The sequence below is a fragment of the Gymnodraco acuticeps genome, unplaced genomic scaffold, assembly GCF_902827175.1.
Source record: "Gymnodraco acuticeps unplaced genomic scaffold, fGymAcu1.1, whole genome shotgun sequence".
In the NCBI taxonomy this organism is placed as follows: Eukaryota; Metazoa; Chordata; class Actinopteri; order Perciformes; family Bathydraconidae; genus Gymnodraco; species Gymnodraco acuticeps.
This window is the reverse complement of record NW_022991017.1, coordinates 30,001-54,792: the sequence shown is the minus strand read 5'-3', so window position 1 is coordinate 54,792 and position 24,792 is coordinate 30,001. Positions and strand designations below refer to the sequence as shown.

General features: G+C 44.6%; 1 protein-coding gene across 1 annotated transcript in view; it reads right to left on the bottom strand.

Moving 5' to 3' along the window:
• The window catches only part of arfgef3 (ARFGEF family member 3), an 81,879-nt gene that overhangs the window by 55,268 nt on the left and 1,819 nt on the right, over positions 1–24,792 (bottom strand). The window contains 13 exon segments of the mRNA XM_034236275.1: positions 1,084–1,343; positions 2,801–3,097; positions 4,059–4,191; positions 4,413–4,525; positions 7,273–7,520; positions 7,646–7,764; positions 9,126–9,230; positions 10,047–10,134; positions 10,838–10,973; positions 13,950–14,018; positions 14,267–14,407; positions 16,229–16,310; positions 19,747–19,798. Of these exon segments, the coding sequence (XP_034092166.1) occupies positions 1,084–1,343; positions 2,801–3,097; positions 4,059–4,191; positions 4,413–4,525; positions 7,273–7,520; positions 7,646–7,764; positions 9,126–9,230; positions 10,047–10,134; positions 10,838–10,973; positions 13,950–14,018; positions 14,267–14,407; positions 16,229–16,310; positions 19,747–19,798 (1,843 nt within the window).

Below are 24,792 nucleotides of genomic sequence, written 5' to 3'. Positions count from 1 at the left end.
GAAGATACAGCAATGTTATGTTCAAGGTTCATGGTCAGTTTGTTTTGGGGTTAGGAGACGGAGCAGGAACATCATGTTATGTTGCTGACAGGGTGGGGAGGGAGACCTTCAAAATGTAATCCGCTATAATTAGTAGTTATTTGTGGAATAATGTAATCAGTAATCTGAGTATCTCCGCAATTAAAGGATTAGGCCACATGGGAACATTTTTGGAGACGTGAGTTCTGACTTTTTGCGCAGAAATAAATCTGAATTATTTTGGTATGGAAGTCAATGGTATTCTGGTTGTTTAAAGTTAACTTTTTACTTCAGAAATCATAAAGTGGTGTTAGTATGTGCAGATTATCCTGCTGAACTAAACGTGTAAGTATCATAAATGTTTGTTTGACACAGAGATGCTTTTCTGCAATAATCCAAAATCTAACGGAGAAATCCCTCTGGCTTTTTGTGGAGGGAACCAGGGAGAAGCTAACTTCTTTCCTACAGACATACCTCAACCCTGCACCACACTATACACACACACACACACACACACACACACACTACACACACACACACACACACACACACACACACACACCACACACACACACACACACACACCACACACACCACACACACACACACACACACACACACACACACACACACACACACACACACACACGACTTATCCTAACCTTAATAATAATAATAATGCATTTTAGTTATATAGCGCTTTTCACAACTCAAAGACGCTTGACCATAACCAACACACGCCTAACCCTAACCCTTACCCTAACCCTAACCCTAACCCTAACCCTAACCCTAACCCTTATCCTAACCTAACCAAGTCTTCACCATAAAATTAATGATTCCCCTTATGGGACCTCCAATTTGTCCCCATAAGGGCGGCGAGTCCCCACACGTGACTGTGTAAACAGATGTAGGTCCCCACAAGTATAGTAATGCTAGGCCACACACACACACACACACACACACACACACACACACACACACACACACACACACACACCACACACACACACACACACACACACCACACACACACACACACACACACACACACACACACACACACACCTGAAGTTGCTCTCGCTGTATCTCGATCCCGCCCCATGGTGTGTTCTGGTCCTTGACTCCACAGACAGGAAGTTGGTGATGTCGGGGTAAACGAGGCCGTGAGTCCTCTGCACCACATCTGGAGGAACCACAGCTCCTCTGTCTCCTCGCTCTCCTCTCTCTCCTCTATCTCCTCGCTCTCCTCCTCCCAATCTCTCCTTCTCCAATCCTCCGTCCTCCAACTGGTTCTCCTCCAGGATCGGATCACATTTGGTCTCGTCCTAATCGCCACAGGATTTGTATTTATGTATTAAAGACAGTTTTATTCCACAGGCCATAATAATAATACACTTTGTTTGTAAAGCACCTTTCATGCACAAAGCAGCCCAACGTGCAGAACAAGATAAAACATCAACAGGCATCCTAATGAAATTCCCTTGAAGTAAAGCTGACAGAAATTAAAATCTGGATCAGCTCCGTTGTTCCCCCGTTTTTAGAGATGCGTGTACGGAGGAAAAGAGAGAGGGTTTTATTTTCTGACACTTTGAGAGTCTCCTGAGACACCAGGGACACACCGGACACACACCGGGGACACACACCGGACACACACCGGGGACACACACCGGACACACACACACCGGACATACACACCGGACACACACACAGGACACACACACCGGACACACACACCGGACACACACACCGGACACACACACCGGAGGACACACACACCGGGGACACACACCGGGGACACACACACCGGAGGACACACACCGGGGACACACACACACCGGACACACACACACCGGGGAAACACACCGGACACACACACCGGGGACACACACACACCGGACACACACACGGGACACACACACGGGACACACACACGGGACACACACACCGGACACACACACCGGACACACACACCGGGGACACACCGGGGACACACACACCGGAGGACACACACCGGGGACACACACACACCGGACACACACACACCGGGGAAACACACCGGACACACACCGGACACACACACCGGGGACACACACACCGGAGGGACACACCGGGGACACACACACCGGAGGACACACACCGGGGACACACACCAGACACACACCTGGGAAACACACCGGAGGGACACACACCGAACACACACACACCGGACACACACACACACCGGACACACACACACACCGGACACGGACACACACACACCGGAGAAACACACCGGACACACACCGGGGACACACACACCGGGGACACACACACCGGACACACACCGGGGACACACACCGGACACACACACACCGGACACACACACCGGAGGACACACACCGGACACACACCGGGGAAACACACCGGGGACACACACACGGGAGGACACACACACACCGGACACACACACACCGGACACACACACCGGACACACACACACCGGACACACACACCGGACACACACACCGGACACACACACCGGAGACACACCGGGGACACACACACACCGGACACACACACCGGACACACACACCGGACACACACACCGGAGACACACACTGGGGACACACACCGGACACACACCGGACACACACCGGGGACACACACCGGACACACACACCGGGGACACACACCGGGGACACATGGTGATGTATCAAAGACATCAAAAAGTGCATTTTGCATGATAGGAGACCAAAGATAGAAGCTAGCATGCACAGACGTGATGAAGAACAACGAGCCTTACTCCAGTAGTTGGTGAAGGGAGATGTGTTTCCTCCTCACAATCTTCAGGAGAGGTTTGGCTCGGCTCCTCCACCTCCGGGTCCACGGTGGTTTGGCCCGTTTCGGTGGTGATGCTAATGCTAATGTCGGGGCTTCGCTCTTTGGGGGCCACGCTGGAGGAGTTAGGGTCCCAGGGAGGCTGCTCCGAGGCCAGGATGTGTCTCTGCCACCTGAAGTCCGCCTCGTTGATCTCCATGGACTCCCGGGTCGATTCTGCACCGTCTTTAAGGTCCTCCAGACGTCTGAGGAGCAGCCGAGCCTGAGGAGAAGCTGCTGAGTTACTATTACTTAGAAAACTCTCCCTGGTCCCCGGCTTGATCTTCAATCTCAGGATCCATGTATCTGTGATCCTCTCCAGAATGGAAGTAGTCATCACATACAGAGCATCAACTAGTTCCTGAACAGTGTCCTTCACATGCTGATATCCAAGAGAGGGAGTTACACAGTCACAAGATGGAGGAATACCAGTTCTTGTTATCATACATCCTGTCCTGAACAAAATACTGAGTTTTTCTCTAAATCGGAAAATTCTGACTTTTTCTAAAAATTCTGACTTTTTAAAATCCTGACTTTTTTTTCAAAGAATCTAAGAATTCTGACTTTTTCTCAAAATCTCAAAATGTTAATAATCCCTGGTCCCCGGCTTGAGCTTGAATCTCAGGATCCATTTATCTGTGATCCTCTCCAGAATGGAAGTAGTCATCACATACAGAGCATCACCTAGTTCCTGAACAGTGTCCTTCACATGCTGATATCAAGAGAGGGAGTTACACAGTCACAAGATGGAGGAATAGAAAGCAGTATTCAATGTTTACTTCAGATTAGCTCCACGTCAGAAATGAGCATGCTTGATGTCTCTCTCCATAGAGGCTGAATCATCATGTTAATCACATAGCTATATGCCTCAAACAGTCCTGATGCTCTTCTAGGTAATCACACATCCTGTCACGTTCACAGCTCCAGTTGATACCTTTGTTAGCATGCTACTCTCATGTTGGAAGAGGACACTCAGGATTTTCACAACACTATTTTGTATTTAAAAAGAACATATTGGGCTCATTCTCAGGTTCATATTTGTATTGTTGTTGTGCTACTACTGTGACATGTTTAGAGTAACTCTCTCAACCCTGCGTGTACTGAAACTGAGCTGGATTTTTGGGCCTTTCTTCAAGGTGGCTAAATGAAGTCCACTCATACAATACCTGCTGTGTCAGTAATACCTGCTCTGATTGGATGCCGTGGCCCTTAGAAAGTTCATCCAGCGCCCCGAGGAGAGCGCAGGCGCAGGAGACGGAGGAGAAACACGCCTCGATGCCCCCCTTCACACAGGCCTCCGTCATCCCATCCATCACTCTGCAGAGCGAACAAGAGACATCAGAACGAAGCAGGAACACACAAACATACCTTCTTTGCTATGTTTTTGCAAACTGTAACAACACCGTGCAATGTGTACGTTGTACTCTTTAAAAAGTAACCCCTGTGCACCTTTAAGAGCGTAGGCTGACATTAGGACATGATGCAATTCAGAAAGGTAGTTTATAACTTTGTTAGAACAAGATGGAGGATTTACGAACAGTTTCAGAAGGTCCAGGTGAGACTTCCTCTTGGAAAATGAACGTTTCCTGGTTTCAGGTTCGGCCACGCACGGACCGGCAAGATCGTAGAGACGCTGAGGACTGCCCAGAATCTAACACACACACAAACAGAGAACAATTGCTTCTAACAAAGGAAGTCATGTGACCGTGCTGTAGTTATTTTATAGCCCAACATTAGCCTCCTTTAGCTTAGCGGTGGTGACGTGAAGTAATGTGACCGTGCTGTAGTTCCTTTATAGCCCAACATTAGCCGCCTTTAGCTTAGCGGTGGTGACGTGAAGTCATGTGACCGTGCTGTAGTGCCTTTATAGCCCAACATTAGCCACCTTTAGCTTAGCGGTGGTGACGTGAAGTCATGTGACCGTGCTGTAGTGCCTTTAGAGCCCAACATTAGCCACCTTTAGCTTAGCGGTGGTGACGTGAAGTCATGTGACCGTGCTGTAGTGCCTTTATAGCCCAACATTAGCCAGCTTTAGCTTAGCGGTGGTGACGTGAAGTCATGTGACCGTGCTGTAGTGCCTTTATAGCCCAACATTAGCCACCTTTAGCTTAGCGGTGGTGACGTGAAGTCATGTGACCGTGCTGTAGTTCCTTTATAGCCCAACATTAGCCTCCTTTAGCTTAGCGGTGGTGACGTGAAGTCATGTGACCGTGCTGTAGTTCCTTTATAGCCCAACATTAGCCGCCTTTAGCTTAGCGGTGGTGATGTGAAGTCATGTGACTGTGCTGTAGTTCCTTTATAGCCCAACATTAGCCGCCTTTAGCTTAGCGGTGGTGATGTGAAGTCATGTGACTGTGCTGTAGTTCCTTTATAGCCCAACATTAGCCTCCTTTAGCTTAGCGGTGGTGACGTGAAGTCATGTGACCGTGCTGTAGTTCCTTTATAGCCCAACATTAGCCGCCTTTAGCTTAGCGGTGGTGATGTGAAGTCATGTGACTGTGCTGTAGTTCCTTTATAGCCCAACATTAGCCGCCTTTAGCTTAGCGGTGGTGATGTGAAGTCATGTGACTGTGCTGTAGTTCCTTTATAGACCAACATTAGCCTCCTTTAGCTTAGCGGTGGTGATGTGAAGTCATGTGACTGTGCTGTAGTTCCTTTATAGCCCAACATTAGCCTCCTTTAGCTTAGCGGTGGTGACGTGAAGTCATGTGACCGTGCAATAGTTCCTTTATATATTTATTTATTCATTTAGTTCTTTATTTTAATATTTATAACATAACATAGGATTTCATAAAGTATTTTTAAAATAGTTTATACATTATTCAAATATAGGAATAGTAGATAGGATTACTTAAAATATAGTACCTTATATTTCATCTTTTTTCCCTTTAGACCCTTGCGGTTTATTCTTAAAAACCCTTACCCTTACCCACCCACCCCATTTCCCCTCTGCTGGTCTATGGCCTTGTAGAGGGGAACGGTCCCCTCTGCTGGTCTATGGCCTTGTAGAGGGGAACGGTCCCCTCTGCTGGTCTATGGCCTTGTAGAGGGTAACGGCCCCCTCTGCTCGTCTATGGCCTTGTAGAGGGTAACGGGGTACAGAGTGGCTTAGGTAAGCGGGGGAGTGCATCTGACAAAGAGAGGTTGTTGTGCTCCCTCTCTCTGTTTCTTATCTATATCTATAGAACTGCTCGGGTCTTGATAGATTGAGTGGGGAAGTTCATGAGATCTTTCTAGAGGGTTATCAAGAATAACTTGTATCCAATGACCTTTTCCCTCTCTGTCTGTGTCTGTGTATTCTCTTGTTCCGATTAACCCAGCCAAATCTTTGTTCTTGTTTTGTATCTATATCTACGCCGGGATCCGGAGTCGAGGCTGATCCTCTTGCTGTGGTCCTGTGTCTTGGATCCTCTATCCTGAGTTCTGGATGAAGTCGTGGACGTTCGGGTCGTGGCTGAACCTGTCGCTGCGGTCCTGCCTTGGGTCTCGTCATGCTGCTTCCCTGATGGCTTCCACAGGATTGTAGCTGACATCCTCGTGGATTCATCTTCTTATTACAGACACATGCATTTCCTAACATTCGGTCTATACGCTGTAAAATGTATTATCTCTTGGATTTACACACGGCATCTATTGCACGTCTGTCCGTCCTGGGAGAGGGATCCCTCCTCTGTTGCTCTCCCTGAGGTTTCTCCCATGTTCCCTTTAAACTGTGGGTTTTCTCTGGAAGTGTTTCCTTGTACGATGTGAGGGTCTAAGGACAGAGGGTCTGAGGACAGAGGGTCTGAGGACAGAGGATCTAAGGATAGAGGGTCTAAGGATAGAGGGTCTAAGGACAGAGGGTCTGAGGACAGAGGGTCTAAGGACAGAGGGTCTAAGGACAGAGGGTGTTGTTTTTCTCATACTGATATTCTGAACAATCTGTGCTGTTGTATTTGCTGTAAAGTGTCTCTACTGTAGGCTATTTTTATTATATGTACAGCACTTTGGCTCCACCAAAAATCGTTTATAAATGTGCTATATAAATAAAACTTGATTTGATTTGATTTGATTTGATAGCCCAACATTAGCCACCTTTAGCTTAGCAGTGGTGACGTGAAGTCATGTGACCGTGCTGTAGTTCCTTTATAGCCCAACATTAGCTTTTTACTTCAGAAATCTTAAAGTGATGTTAATATGTGGAGATTATCCTGCTGAACAAAACGTATAAATATCATAAACGTTTGTTTGGCACAGAGATTATTTTCTGTAACAATCCAAAATCACATTCCTATCCCATTGAACCAGGGACATGCTGCCTTCAGGGACCAACAAATAAATGTCATCACTGCACCACTGGAATCAAAGGTTTCTGAAGGTATAAAATCTATCTGTAAATGTATAATAATGTGTCCCCACCTCCTTCATGATGCGGATGGCCTCGGTGCGGTGCTGAGGGGGGGGGTACAGCAGGATCCGGTGATAGAGCGACTGCAGAACCGGCTTCATGGACTCCACGCAGTTCACCAGACGCACCAGCTCTGCAGCGATGTAACACACAGTCCTCACCACCGGGGCGATCCTGGCAGGGGCGCTAGAGGAGCAGCCGGACCCTCGACCCTGATCCGATACCCCCCCACCGAAGAGATCCACATCCTGGCCCATTCCTGGAGAAAGGGGAACACACAGGGGCATCAAGATGAGCCACTAAAATGGGCTTTAATCCGAAAGACAAAGCAAAGACAAACAAACTAACTACTGCGCTTATATATCTTTTTTTAAATAAGGTTACCTAGACTCAGTCTGTCCGAGGCGCGGTCCGGCGCCCCCATGTGGCCGTGGTGGGAGGCGATGGTTTTGTCGTTGACAGGATTTCCCATGATCGCCACGAGGGACGGACACAGCTGCTTCCTGGGAGGAGGAATATTGATTAATTTAGGAGAATAAGTTATTGTGCTTACTAGGGGCGGGGGACATAATCGATATAGCATAGTATCGTGATACTTTGCGTGGCGATATTGTATGAATACACTGACGCCAAGTATCAATCTTTTATTATATGAACTATTCATATTACAAATCCAAATTAAAGGGTTAATAATAATAATAATAATTCATTTATTTTATATAGGCGCCTTTCCAGGCTCTCAAGGTCGCCGTACAAACACATAAAAAACAAGATACACAATACATAACACCAGCATAAGAAACATAAACAAGACAATGCAACAAATCAAATAAATAAAACAGAGGATGTGTGATGGATAATGATCAGGGTGGATAAGCGAGTGTGAAGAGATGTGTTTTGAGGCGTGATTTGAAAATGGGGAGAGAGTCAGTGTTGCGGATGTCAGGTGGGAGGGAGTCCCAGAGGTGGGGTGCAGAGCGGCTGAAGGCTCTAGACCCCATGGTGGTTAAACGGAAGGGGGGTGCAGAGCGGCTGAAGGCTCTAGACCCCATGGTGGTTAAACGGAAGGGGGGTGCAGAGCGGCTGAAGGCTCTAGACCCCATGGTGGTTAAACGGAAGGGGGGTGCAGTGAGGCTGAGGGAAGCAGAAGACCTGAGTGTGCGGATGGGTGTGTTGATGTGCAGGAGGTCGGAGAGGTACAGAGGAGTGAGGTTATGGATGGCCTTAAAGGCGAGGAGCAGAATCTTAAAAACGATACGGGATTTGACGGGGAGCCAGCTGCTGAAGAACAGGAGTGATGTGGTTAATGGAGGGGGTTCTGGTGATGATGCGGGCGGCAGAGTTCTGAACCAGTTGAAGTCTGTGGATGGATTTGAGAGGGAGACCAAAGAGAAGGGAGTTGCAGTAGTCGATGCGGGAAGTGACCAGGGTGTGAACAAGAATGGCGGTGGTCTTGGGGTTAGGGTTAATTACATTTGTTGGTAACAATTGCTTTTTCAATCCACTAGATGGTGCTGAGCTTTTCTTCCATGGGTAAAGTCAGTGGGATTGGCAGGAAGTTAGTCAAAACAAAGATGTAAATATCGCAAATATATCGTATTGCAATACTTGGCATATCGTAGAATTGCAATACTATCGTATCGTGGCTTAAGTATCGCGATAGTATCGTATTGTGGGTAGCCTGGTGATTCCCCCCCCTAGTGCTTAATAGATCACAGACAGATACACAACAAAATCCAAGAAACCTGAAGCAGTAACTGGAATAAAGACTCCCAACATGTCTCATTAAGGATCTCTGATGTTTAGTTGACATCATTGACAGCACTTCATGCATGTAAGATTATAGCAGTGTTAAATGTCGTACCATACGAGGTCTGTGAACCCTCTGGACAGGTGCATTGTGGGAGGACAGCTGCTGAGCATGGAGAGGATGGACTCCAGGTAGAGGAGCTGCAGCAGCTGGTTATCACTGCAGGGGGAGTGATTCAAAGGAGCATAGAACAAATCAGACGTTATTATTATAAAGAACTGAAACTATATTAGAAGTATGTCCGCTATACCCATTTAGCTCAAATACACAGACAAAGCTATAATCTTGAGAGTAATACAGGGTGCTGCAACGAGAAAGTTAGGCGTATATGCAGAGGACAGTCATATGGTTCTTTAGTCAAGTTTCAATCATGTGAGTTACAGTCAACTAAGTAATCTCTTCATTAACTTAGCGATTATGTTCTGGATGTATTCCATCCATCCAAAGTCTAAAGTGATGTTTTTAAATGACTTGTGTTGTGAGAACAAAACTAGGTATTGATATTTCAAAAAAAGCATAATTGAGAGACTGAAAACTGTATTTTTCTTGGAGTAACTAATTATGTTTCTGTAAATCAATTTACCAATTTGTCAACTTATCGTTTCAGCTCTAGCTTAATAATAATTTAGCCAGTAAAGTATCTGATCAACAGTCTGTTAACACACCGTATGTAAACGCATAGATTATCTTCTGTTTTGGTTCTTGAAAGAGTCTAGCATTCAAATGCATGTCCTTTTAGGTAACGGATACTCTTTGAGGTTCGTTGACACGACAGAGAATCCCTAATGTTCACTAACAAGGACCAAGCTGAAATATCACTTAAATATTAAAACAAAAGAAAGGATTCTGCTTTTGAAATGTCTCTATTTTGTGTCTCTTAAAAGGATATTTCAATTCCTGAAATGCAGGAGAAGGAATCAAGGATATGAAGATTAAACAATACTACAAAAATATATAAATAAACTGCGGTGTTACCTGTCCACTGACTCCAGTTTTTCACAGAAAACTGTCAGCACCGTCACCACATCTTCACACAGCGACTGGCTGGTGGGGGAAATATCTGCTCACACACACACACACACACACACACACACACACACACACACACACACACACACACACACACACACACACACACACACACACACACACACACACACACACACACACACCACACACACACACACACACACACACACACACACACACACACACACACACACACACACACACACACACACACACACACACACACACACACACACACACACACACACACACACACACACACACACACACACACACACACACACACACACACACACACACACACACACACACACCACACACACACACACACACACACACACACACACACACACACACACACACACACACACACACACATTTACAGCAGCTGCTTTGTGTCAGTGATAGCAGACTTGGCCGCTGAATGTATTTCCTTCATGGGGGAAAATGGAGGTGATTACAGATGGAGTTTTCTCTGGTGGTGGATGAGTTACCTCTTCTGTGCAGAGGGGCGGAGTCACCTCGTCTCCATCGGCCCCCTGTGGAGAAACACAGCAGAAGGTACAGTTAGGAAGAGGAGGGCTTTCTTTAGGGGTCATTTAGTGGTGTGTGTGTGTGATACGCTAAGTGTGTTATTGTGTGTACCAGTTTGTGTGTGTGTGTGTGTGTGTGTGTGTGTATGTGTGTGTGTGTGTGTGTGTGTGTGTGTGTGTGTGTGTGTGTGTGTGTGGGTGTGTGTGTGTGTGTGTGTGTGACCTCTTGTCTGTGTCGAAGCTGCAGTGTCAGGTCTCCCAGAATCTGGCTCAGCGTGGCTCGGACCGCCGTGTTGATGCTGCGCTGGTGACAGCTGGAAACATATGTCTTGATACACACCTACACACACACGCACACACACACACACACACACACACACACACACACACACACACACACACACACACACACAAGCAATATCTTTTGTATTAATTTACATTCTCATTGTGACATTTTGCATCTTATCCCAGGCACTTTATGTCATATAAGATTGATGATAATGGATTTCATCAGCCAACACACACACACACACACACACACACACACACACACACACACACACACACACACACACACACACACACACACACACACACACACACACACACACACACACACACACACACACACACACACACACACACACACACACACACACACACACACACACACACACACACACACACACACACACACACACACACACAGCATCAGTAGACAATAGATGAGGTTTAAGGAAGCTTTCCATGGCGTCACAGGTTACTGTGGAGACCAGACGAATGAGTGTGAGGGGGCAGGAGGAGGATGTGTTGTCAGTGTTTCACATATCAGACCTGCCAGAGTAGAAGGTCACAGACACACACACACATACGCACACGCACGTAGGATATTTTTGATTTCATACAGCTGTACATAGTGTTATAAAACGAGTAAAGAAACAGGGGAACAATTAGAGCAAGGAAGGCATGTACAAAGAAGAAGTAGAAACAAAGGAGATGACAGTTAGTTAAAGGCCCTTGCTTCTCTTAAAACCTCGTGGGGATAACCAGAGTTTTGGTGCAGAGTTAAAATAGGCAAGATTATCGAGAGGGACTATTTAACTGTAGAACGGAGGAGGGTTAAAGAGAGCTATGAATGTGATGTATTTCAGTAATCACCAAAGCTCTGCTCTATCCATGAAAGGTCTCACTGTAGAGCTGCAAACAAAGAGCGTCTCAGCTAATTATAGACAGCCTCCCAGCACCTGAGCCTAATCAGTGACTGATCAATACATCCTGCATGTCTCCTCTCTGCGTTGTGCAATGCAGGCTGGCAGGAGGAGGATTGATCTGAGGAGGAAAGTGTAATTGTGTAGAAGTCTGTGAGAAAACGACCCGACAGTAAACATTACCCTGGAGATTGTGCAGGTCTAATTCTCTAGTTGCAAATCTTCTTCAATACAGCATGATGTCATTTTGAATATTACACAGCTGAGTTGAATTCTTGATTCTGATTGGTCCACCTGGGCATTCCATAGGTTGTTATTTCTCGCTAACACACCGTTGCTAAGGAGCACAAAAAGGCCGCCTTTCTCCACATGATTCCTTACGTACGTAACATGGCGATAAATCAGCGTATTATTTCAGCCCACCTGACATTGATATTGACAGGTCGAGTGTTGTCGGTGTTTTTGTCTTATAGTATAACTTTACACCTTTTACAGTTTTCAGTTCATGGAAGTTAAACTAGTCCACTAACAAAGTCTTGATCTGTATGCACCCGTGTCCTCTTCTGTCTCTTTGCACTCATATAAGACCAAATGTATTTGTATACGATGTGAAGGAAGGTGAGTTTTACCTCCCAGTGGTTTAAACTGAATTCATTCCATCACTGCTGCCAATCATTGCATTAAGAACAGAGCTGTACTGTTTCTATGGGATGTTTCTCATGATGGAGTGGTGCTGACAGCCTCTCACACACACACACACACACACACACACACACACACACACACACACACACACACACACACAACACACACACACACACACACACACACACACACACACACACACACACACACACACACACACACACCACACCACACACACACACCACACACACACACACACACACACACACACACACACACACACCACAGATGGCCCTGGTAACGGATCCCATTATCACGTTGAGCAGGTTTTTACGAGCTGTTAACGGACGTCAAACACAGGAGCTGCTAAAGGGAAGTGATGCTACAGGACAACACATTTAGAAAACAGTTTATGTACGTTTTGGCTTTTGGGTTAATGTTTGGAGTTGGCTAGTTGTGGCAAATCTGCACATAATGACTAAGATGAGGGAGTAGGGAAACATAATGAACAAAGAGACCATCTAATGGAGCCTGATGCAAACTCTTAGAGACAAACTGGGGTGAGTTTAGAGATTCTGAAAACCTGGATTATTTCTGCAAGTCGGTGCAGAACCTAATTTATCAGAATCAGAATCCCTTTATTATTAGGTTTCTGAAATGAAGAGCATACCTCAACAAAAGGAGCAAGTAGCTGAAGACTCAAAGCCAGTTTGTATCCTGTTTTCAGATCGCTTATCTGCAGGATTAATATTCAAATGTGCTTACTTTCCCTTATATTACAAGATAGGGCATGTGTGCTGCATGTGTGCTGCATGTGTGCTGCATGTGTGCTGCATGTGTGCTGCATGTGTGCTGCATGTGTGCTGCATGTGTGCTGCATGTGTGCTGCATGTGTTCTGCATGTGTGCTGCATGTGTGCTGCATGTGTGCTGCATGTGTTCTGCATGTGTGCTGCATGTGTGAATAGTCTGAAAAATCTGTGGAAAATTCACATAAAGTTGGAATAACAATCTGAAAAGTCTGCAAAAAGATATGTGCACATGTTAGCTCGCAGGATGTCCTTTGTCACCAAGCACATACTGGGAAGACTCCTAAACGCCTCATAGCTCAGAGGTCACCGTTTTTGGGTGGAAAAGATCTCCCTTCATCTCCACGTCTTTATTTCTTCTTCCAGCTACAACCTCTTCAGGACGGTCTGTACGTTTTTCTATACATGCAGGACCACTCATCTCATCTTTCTGAATAATTGATGAGATTACAGCATGAGATCAGGCTTCAGGCGGAGAAGGGACCGAACAGGGCGTCCCCTTTAAAAAGAGTCCATGTTTGTTCTGCTAACAGTTCACCGTCTTTGTGTTTCGAAAAGACAAAAGTGGAACAGCCGAATCAATACTGCGACCAAGTCTCTGTGATTTGCAGCTTTTTGAAACGTCACATATATAATAATGAAGCGTCTGTCCTACCTCAGCGATCCGGAGGATGGAGTCTCCGTTGATATCAAAGTTTGGGGAGTAGGTGATACACAGCAGCACCTGCACACAGGACACACACACACACACACACACACACACACACACACACACACACACACACACGTTCCTATTGTTATTTAGAAAAACAGGGAGATGTATTTAACAGATCAAAAGGGACTTCAATTGATGCAACATAGTCTTAAGAATATAACATATTTATGAACTAAGATCAGGATTGTCAAGGATTTAGAATACTAAAAATATAAATAACACACACCTCGTTAATCACGTATTAATAGAAGTTATACCTTCATGACTTCCACCTGCAGGTCTTCATGGAGGGAGGGAGTGACTCTGATGGCCTCCAACATCTGGCTGAGCAGCTGCTTCTCCACGACCTCCACCTCCACACCGCCCCCCCCCACAAACCTGTCCTCACACAGGAGCTTCTGATTGGACGAAAGACACAGAGAAAAGATTATGATACGATGATAATATGATACTTACACGTTTAGTTCAGCGGGATAATCTCCACATATCAACACCACTTTATGATTTATCAAGTAAAAAGCTAATGTTGAACTATAAAGGAACTACAGCACGGTCACATGACTTCACGTCACCACCGCTAAGCTAAAGGTGGCTAATGTTGGGCTATAAAGGAACTACAGCACGGTCACATGACTTCACGTCACCACCGCTAAGCTAAAGGAGGCTAATGTTGTGCTATAAAGGAACTACAGCACGGTCACATGACTTCACGTCACCACCGCTAAGCTAAAGGAGGCTAATGTTGTGCTATAAAGGAACTACAGCACGGTCACATGACTTCACGTCACCACCGCTAAGCTAAAGGAGGCTAATGTTGAACTATAAAGGAACTACAGCACGGTCACATGACTTCACGTTACCACCGCTAAGCTAAAGGAGGCTAATGTTGTGCTATAAAGGAACTACAGCACGGTCACATGACTTCACGTCACCACCGCTAAGCTAAAGGAGGCTAATGTTGTGCTATAAAGGAACTACAGCACGGTCACATGACCTCACGTCACCACCGCTAAGCTAAAGGTGGCTAATGTTGGGATATAAAGGAACTACAGCACGGTCACATGACTTCACGTTACCACCGCTAAGCTAAAGGTGGCTAATGTTGGGATATAAAGGAACTACAGCACGGTCACATGACTTCACGTCACCACCGCTAAGCTAAAGGAGGCTAATGTTGGGCTATAAAGGAACTACAGCACGGTCACATGACTTCACGTCACCACCGCTAAGCTAAAGGAGGCTAATGTTGGGCTATAAAGGAACTACAACACGGTCATATGACTTCACGTCACCACCGCTAAGCTAAAGGAGGCTAATGTTGGGCTATAAAGGAACAACAGCACGGTCACATGACCTCACGTTACCACCGCTAAGCTAAAGGAGGCTAATGTTGGGCTATAAAGGAACTACAACACGGTCATATGACTTCACGTCACCACCGCTAAGCTAAAGGAGGCTAATGTTGGGCTATAAAGGAACGACAGCACGGTCACATGACCTCACGTTACCACCGCTAAGCTAAAGGAGGCTAATGTTGGGCTATAAAGGAACGACAGCACGGTCACATGACTTCACGTCACCACCGCTAAGCTAAAGGAGGCTAATGTTGGGCTATAAAGGAACTACAGCACGGTCACATGACTTCACGTCACCACTGCTAAGCTAAAGGCGGCTAATGTTGGGCTATAAAGGAACTACAGCACGTCACATGACTTCACGTCACCACCGCTAAGCTAAAGGAGGCTAATGTTGGGCTATAAAGGAACTACAACACGGTCATATGACTTCACGTCACCACCGCTAAGCTAAAGGAGGCTAATGTTGGGCTATAAAGGAACGACAGCACGGTCACATGACCTCACGTTACCACCGCTAAGCTAAAGAAGGCTAATGTTGGGCTATAAAGGAACTACAACACGGTCATATGACTTCACGTCACCACCGCTAAGCTAAAGGAGGCTAATGTTGGGCTATAAAGGAACGACAGCACAGTCACATGACTTCACGTTACCACCGCTAAGCTAAAGGTGGCTAATGTTGGGCTATAAAGGAACGACAGCACGGTCACATGACTTCACGTTACCACCGCTAAGCTAAAGGTGGCTAATGTTGGGCTATAAAGGAACTACAGCACGGTCACATGACTTCACGTCACCACCGCTAAGCTAAAGGAGGCTAATGAGAAATATTTGTCATAGTGTTGCTGTATTTGACAGTACCTGCATCCCAGTGAGTGCTGTTTGTCCCAATTTGGTGTTTTTAGACTCCAGAGCCATCTGTAGAGGCAGCAGGCAGCGCTCTCTGGAAACAAAAACACACACACAGACACACACAAGTTACAACAATTCAGTCAACATGATTGCTACTAGTACAATGACTATGGTATTGAGAGAGTGTTGTAGTAAAATATAGTGGGTTATTTCTTGGCCCATACTTCACCCTTCCCCAAGTTTCGGGGGAAAAGACAGAAAGACAGACTGAATGGAAAATCCAAGCTCATTGACGTAGTTAAACATAATTTGAGGATAATACAGAACCCAGCAACTGTTTGTGACTTGTCTTTTTTCCACTCTTTGTCTCGTTTTGCTTCCCACCATCGCGCTCTATCTTTCTCCCTCTCATTCTTCCCAGCAGGTTACCGATGATCTCCGGCCACTGAGCTTCAATCTCTGAGCTTTACTTCTACAGCTTCTACAACTAAGGTCAACTGACAGTAAATCAACCAGACTTATTTCTGTGGATTGATATGACTGCACATAGTTCATTGATCAGACTGTCATATTTTACTATCCCTAGTAACAGTCTGCTATCCTTAGCAACAGTCTACTATCCAGCAACAGTATACTATCCTTAACAACAGTCTGCTATCATTAGTCTACTATCCTTAGCAACAGTCTACTATCCTTAGTCTACTATCCTTAGCAACAGTCTACTATCCTTAGCAACAGTCTAATAACCTTAGCAACAGTCTACTACCCTTAACAACAGTCTACTATCCTTAGTCTACTATCCTCAGCAACAGTCTACTATCCTTAGTCTACTATCCTTAGCAACAGTCTACTATCTTTAGTCTACTATCCTCAGCAACAGTCTACTATCCTCAGCAACAGTCTACTATCCTTATCAACGGTCTGCTAGGGAAAAATAGCAGACCTCCAGTATGTCCAAATAGACCAATCAGAATCGAGTATTCAATAAAGTTGTGTCATATTCAGGATGAGAATCTCAAAGTCAACAGCAGAAGAAAAACGACTTAAAAATGCAATGCTTTTGAATTATTTACCATAGAACGAATACAAAAGCATTTATTCCCAAAAGGTTTTGTATTTAATCGTTCAAAGCTATCATTATTCTGTCAATCAGAATAATCCCGCTTTGTTCCCACAGTTTGTGAAAGTGGCTGAGAAACCATTTTGTAATGAGAGTCTTTTGTTGCAGAGACAGAGGCGGACATAACGGAGCCATTATCATCAATATTTAATTTAATAATCCCTAATAAAACAACAGATGTTATTGAATAAATGATTCATAGTGGCTCCTCCATCACCATCCAAGCATTGCTCTCGGTTCACTTCATTAATTTACTTTTTTTTAAACCAGAACACTTGAAGAACGCTTCAATGCCCATGAGCAAGAGTATTTCCATGGCAACACAAATCCAAAAATATTCCTGTGGAAATCAGCAGGAGAGGACTCTTTAAAGTAGAGACACTACATACTGATATACACCTGAACATCAGCAGGAGAGGACTCTTTAAAGTAGAGACACTACATACTGATATACACCTGAACATCAGCAGGAGAGGACTCTTTAAAGTAGAGACACTACATACTGATATACACCTGAACATCAGCAGGAGAGGACTCTTTAAAGTAGAGACACTACATACTGATATACACCTGAGCATCAGCAGGAGAGGACTCTTTAAAGTAGAGACACTACATACTGATATAAACCTGAACATCAGCAGGAGAGGACTCTTTAAAGTAGAGACACTACATACTGATATACACCTGAACATCAGCAGGAGAGGACTCTTTAAAGTAGAGACACTACATACTGATATACACCTGAACATCAGCAGGAGAGGACTCTTTAAAGTAGAGACACTGCATATTGATATACACCTGGACATCAGCAGGAGAGGACTCTTTAAAGTAGAGACACTACATACTGATATAAACCTGAACATCAGCAGGAGAGGACTCTTTAAAGTAGAGACACTACATACTGATATACACCTGAACATCAGCAGGAGAGGACTCTTTAAAGTAGAGACACTACATACTGATATACACCTGAACATCAGCAGGAGAGGACTCTTTAAAGTAGAGACACTATATACTGATATTCACCTGAACATCAGCAGGAGAGGACTCTTTAAAGTAGAGACACTACATACTAATATACACCTGGACATCAGCAGGAGAGGACTCTTTAAAGTAGAGACAGATATACACCTGGACATCAGCAGGAGAGGACTCTTTAAAGTAGAGACACTACATACTGATATACACCTGAACATCAGCAGGAGAGGACTCTTTAAAGTAGAGACACTACATACTGATATACACCTGAACATCAGCAGGAGAGGACTCTTTAAAGTAGAGACACTACATACTGATATACACCTGAACATCAGCAGGAGAGGACTCTTTAAAGTAGAGACACTACATACTGATATACACCTGAACATCAGCAGGAGAGGACTCTTTAAAGTAGAGACACTACATACTGATATACACCTGAACATCAGCAGGAGAGGACTCTTTAAAGTAGAGACACTACATACTGATATACAGCTGAACATCAGCATGAGAGGACTCTTTAAAGTAGATACACTACGTACTGATATACACCTGAACATCAGCAGGAGAGGACTCTTTAAAGTAGAGACACTACATACTGATATACACCTGAACATCAGCAGGAGAGGACTCTTTAAAGTAGAGACACTACATACTGATATACACCTGAACATCAGCAGGAGAGGACTCTTTAAAGTAGAGACACTACATATTGATATACACCTGAACATCAGCAGGAGAGGACTCTTTAAAGTAGAGACACTGCATACTGATATACACCTGAACATCAGCAGGAGAGGACTCTTTAAAGTAGAGACACTGCATACTGATATACACCTGAACATCAGCAGGAGAGGACTCTTTAAAGTAGAGACACTACATACTGATATACACCTGAACATCATCAGAATATGTATTTTTTAAGATGTCACTTAAAAAAAGTGTTTAAAACTTCAGAAAAGTTAATGTTTCTTAAAGTCTTGCTGATAGATGTTACCGTAAACGGCTCTTTTAGTTTACATGTATTCTCTAGCAGTTACGGTGTTTGGACTGAGCGATGTTTAACACTAATGACTACTGCTGTCGTAAAGAGACAGAAGCATTACCTGAGCTTAAAGTATTTGCATTATCATCCCAGGAATGATTCGATCATTCATTCAAATTAATTCAAATCATACAGCGAGTGTAAAACACACGTTTGCATGAATGAACAGTTTGCCTCTCAATATTCAGCTCTGTGTTCCCCGCAGTGAAGCTGGAAGCTGCACCACTTAAATCAAGCGTTTCATGGTCGAACAAACCGTCTTCCACACATGATCAACAGCTCTTAATATGTATGTTCTGTTCGGCATGTCTTGATGTCCAAACTTTGAATTGAAGTGAGCTAAATTGAGCTGAAAAGAAGCAGAATTTGTGGCGTCTAACTTACCGAAGCTGTGACGGGGAAATCTTGGATGATCCATTCTGACACTCCAGGGTTTCTGCGGTGTTAAAAAGCACAAAGAAAAGGAAACGCTGTGATTAAAAACGTGCGACAGATTCAAGCTCGAACACTTTTAATTAAAGCAAAAAGAAAACAGCTAAATATTCCGTTTGTTGAACTACGTAAAGACATCTGGTTTCTCACACAAAAGCAAAAGTCAACAGTACGGGAGAGGATTAGGGGGAAAAGTCAGAACATTACATTACATGTTACTTTTATCCAAAGCGACTTAAATACTCAATACTGTGGGCAATTGGGGTGAAGGGACACAACGACATGCTGACTGCAGTGGGACTTGAACCTGTGACCCCCTGATCCGAACACCAACGCTCAACCCACTGCACCACACGCCTCCCCGTGCAAAGTATTGTACTCAGAATTCGGACTTTTCTCCTGATTTTCTTCCAGTTCTGACTTTTTCAGAATTCTTCAGATTTTTTTTCTAGAAATGACTTTTTTCTTAAAATGTATTATTTTTTTCGTTGATTCTGGATTTTTTCCTCAAAATTCATAAATGTTACGTTAAAATGTAGATTTCCTTTCTTCGAATTCAGATTTCAAATGTGTTATACGGACTACGGCTGTTGTCTTAAAATTGTTTTATTCTTTCTTTGAATTCTGGATTTCTTTCCCAAAACCATAAATGTTTTCTTCATATTTCTATTTTCTCTCAGAATTCGGACTTCCATCTCAAAACTAATAAAGAAAATTCACTTGTGGTTGGATGTCAAAACATTTTCCACATGTGACCCTAATCCTCTTTCATACAACGGCATCTTTTGACCATTAAAGCATGGAGGCATGTCCCAGAGCGGCTAAATACTGATATGAACCTGAAAGCCTTTGGAAAGCCATATTAGAAGCATGACTAGAAAGCTGAAATATAACATTTTCAAATGTAAACATATTAGGAACTCATTAACCATAGAAGCATCGAAAACCTTTTTGCATGCCATGATACTATCACATGTTCACGACTGTATAACCTGCTGGTCCCAAGCAACTAAGACCGCTATGAGACCACTTGAGGTTCTTTACAAACAAGCCTTAAAAGTTATGGATAGAAAGTCATTAAAACACCATCATTGCAATATACTGTCCAGATTCCATCTTCTCCTCCCTCCTGGACCCCCCCAAAGCCCCTCCCCCCTCCTCCCTTCTGTCAAGCGACTTTGTTAACCACTTTGAAAAAAAGGTTGATGATATTCGCTCTTCTTTTTCCGACTCACCTTTACTCACCGCTGGGTCACCAGACCTTCCTTCCACCAACACACTGACCTCCTTTTCCCCTCTCTCTCCAAGTGAGGTTCTTACCCTCATTACCTCTGCCCGCCCTACCACCTGTCCTCTGGACCCTATCCCTTCAAACCTCCTTCAGACTATCGCTCCTGATATTCTACCGTTTCTCACCCATTTCATCAACACTTCTCTAACTTCTGGTCACTTTCCAACAGTCTCAAGGAGGCAAGAGTAAACCCTCTCCTAAAGAAACCCACTCTCAACCCGTCTGATGTTATAAACTACAGGCCTGTCTCTCTCCTCCCGTTCCTGTCTAAATCACTTGAACGCGCCGTCTTTAAACAACTCTCCTGTTATCTCCATCAGAACAACCTTCTGGATCCGCACCAGTCTGGTTTCAAGGCAGGTCACTCCACAGAAACTGCTCTCATTGCTGTCACTGAGGAACTGCACACGGCTAAAGCAGCCTCCCTCTCCTCTGTCATCATCCTGTTGGACCTGTCTGCTGCATTCGACACGGTGAATCATCAGATCCTCTTTCGCACTCTCCAAGAACTTGGAGTTTCAGGCTCTGCACTTTCCCTCCTCACCTCATACCTGAAAGACCGTACCTACAGGGTGACTTGGAGAGGGTCTGAGTCCGACCCTTGTCAATTAACTACAGGGGTCCCTCAGGGCTCTGTTCTTGGTCCCCTCCTCTTCTCCCTGTACACAAACTCGCTCGGATCAGTCATTAGCCCGCATGGTTTTTCTTACCACTGCTACGCTGACGACACCCAATTAATTCTGTCCTTTCCCCGCTCAGAGACCCAGGTCGTCGCACGCATCTCTGCTTGTCTAGCTGACATCTCTCAGTGGATGTCTGCTCATCACCTCAAGCTCAACCTTGACAAGACTGAGCTGCTCTTCCTCCCGGGAAAAGATTGTCCCACTCTTGACCTAACAATCAACATCGGCACCTCAGTTGTTTCCCCGACTCAAGACTGCAAGGAATCTGGGTGTGACCCTAGATAACAACCTTTCCTTCACTGCAAACATCGCTGCTACAACCCGCTGCTGCAGATACACGCTTTACAACATCAGGAGGATACGTCCCCAGCTGACCCAGAAAGCGACTCAGGTTCTGGTCCAGGCTCTCGTCATCTCACGCCTAGACTACTGCAACTCCCTCCTGGCTGGTCTACCTGCATGTGCCATCCGACCTCTGCAGCTCATCCAGAATGCAGTGGCTCGTCTGGTCTTCAACCTTCCTAAATTCTCCCACACCACTCCGCTCCTCCGCTCCCTTCACTGGCTTCCGGTAACTGCTAGAATCCACTTCAAGACACTGGTACTTGCTTACCGTGCTGCGAATGGATCTGGCCCTTCCTACATCCAGGACATGGTTAAACCGTACACCCCAGCGCGTGCACTACGCTCTGCATCAGCCAAACGACTCGCTGCACCCTCGCTGCGAGGGGGACCCAAGTTCCCATCAGCAAAAACACGTGGGTTTAATATCCTGGCTCCAAGATGGTGGAATGAGCTCCCCATTGACATCAGGACAGCAGATAGCTTACACATCTTCCAGACTGAAAACTCATCTCTTTCGACTCCACTTCGAGCGATAGAACTATTAACAAAGCACTTATATACTAATAAAGGACTGACTTACCTAAAGCCAGTTGAGTAGCACTTGAAATGTTTGGCTCTATGAAACCTGATGTACTTTATGATTCTGTTTTCTTCAAGTTTGTATTTTGTTGGTCGAACGCACTTATTGTAAGTCGCTTTGGATAAAAGCGTCAGCTAAATGTAATGTAATGTAAAAATACAAACTGTTCAGTTTTGATAGTCTTGTTCTACTTTCCCGAGTTCGACTGGTATTCAGAATCATCACAATTCTACAACACCACCGCTGAGGAGCTTTTTTCAGCTTCGCCGTGAGCAGAGTTGCAGAAACTCCAGATCTGCATCAAATGCAGATCTAACCTCCCTCTGAGGCGCACTGCCTTTGGACCATCAGCATTTTTGTTTACGGCCATCAAGCACTGGAACACTCTTCCAGCTGAACTTAAAACCTGAACTGATTTTAACTTGTTTTCTTATGGTGCAAAATAAATGATATTAAGCAACCAGTCATGCCAACATGAATTACACTGTAATCTGAGTTGTTTTTATTTGAACTGTATTGTCATACTATATCTTAGATAAGATTATTTAAGGGTATTTGAAGTGTACTAAGTATTATGTTCGTAACCTGAATTTAAATCAGGCTTTGTAATTATTTGAGTGACCGAGATCATGTAAGTGTATTTCAAGTGTACTATGTATTAATTTATTGAGCTGTAGTTAAATCAGGTTTTAAAATGGTTTGACTGAAAGAGATCATGCAATGTTATTATGTGTTTATTGATTGTTATGAACCTGCCTGAGGACCACAGATGGAAATGAGCTATTAGCTATAATCTGGCATCTCTTCTCTTTACTGAGATTAATGTTTGTGTATGCATGGTCCTTCTATAAATAAATACAAATACAAAGTGAGCAGGACATGTCCTCAGACGTCCTTGTCAAAGTAACCCTGTGCAGCGCCAAAAGAGAACAGTATTTGGTGCTGGAATAACCTCACATCATGTGTTTCAGGGACATTTTGTTTCGACCTGGCTCAATACTTTCACCTTTTAAAGAACACATACTGCCGTCTTTCCTCGTTGAAATGTGAGCCTTGCTGACAAAACACTGCATCCTGTTACTCTGCACAGGCTGACATGATGCATACGTGCTTCAAGGTTTAGTGTACACTGGCATTGCCCTTGCAGTGTGTGTGTGTGTGTGTGTGTGTGTGTGTGTGTGTGTGTGTGTGTGTGTGTGTGTGTGTATTGGGGGATGTGTGTGTGTTTGTATGTATTGGGGGATGTGTGTGTGTGTGTGTGTGTGTTTAAGGTGGGACGTTCGGCCTCCTTCACATCCAGAGAACTGTAACTCTTGTAATTTCATTGGCTGATGAAATCCATTTGAGTCGATCCTGTGTTTTAAGATGTCACAATCAACACTCCAATGTATACACACACACACCTTGTGTGTGTAGGCAGGCTAATGCCCTTTGTTCATGCCCAATGAGGTTGCCTTGCAGTGTGTGTGTGTGTGTGTGTGTGTGTGTGTGTGTGTGTGTGTGTGTGTGTGTGTGTGTGTGTGTGTGTGTGTGCGTGCGTCAGGTTGGACATCAGCACATTGTGAGACGTTCTCTACCTGCTGCCTCAGAGTTCCACCTGCCAGCTAAAGGTCAGGCTGCTCCGTCATGCTGTCACACTCACAATCTCCCACAGACGTCAGCGGGAACAGATTTGTTTTCCACATGTTTAAACGATTTAATGTTGTGTGTTGTGAAGCAGTTTCAGAGGCTGAGGAGGGAACAGAGCAGCATAAGAGACTTTAAACGAATTTCTAAATATGAAAACTGCCTTTTTTGTGAATGCCAGATAGTTGATGTTATTAGAGTTCGAACAACCCTTTCTACAAACATGTCGGCTAAGAGAGGATTTATAACTTATTTGATTATATTCCTGTTTTATTTTATTATTTCTATTCTTAGATTCATGTGTTATTGTGTATTGAGTCCTGTGTTAGTCGTATTAATCCCAAAGGTCCTCTGTTTATTACCTGGGAATGGGGGGGTTAGTTTTATTGTTTTTATTTGAGTTGATTTGATTCTGAGTCAGCATTAATGCCGAGTCAGTACCGACGATTGATGCTTTTGTTCTTCTTATTCCT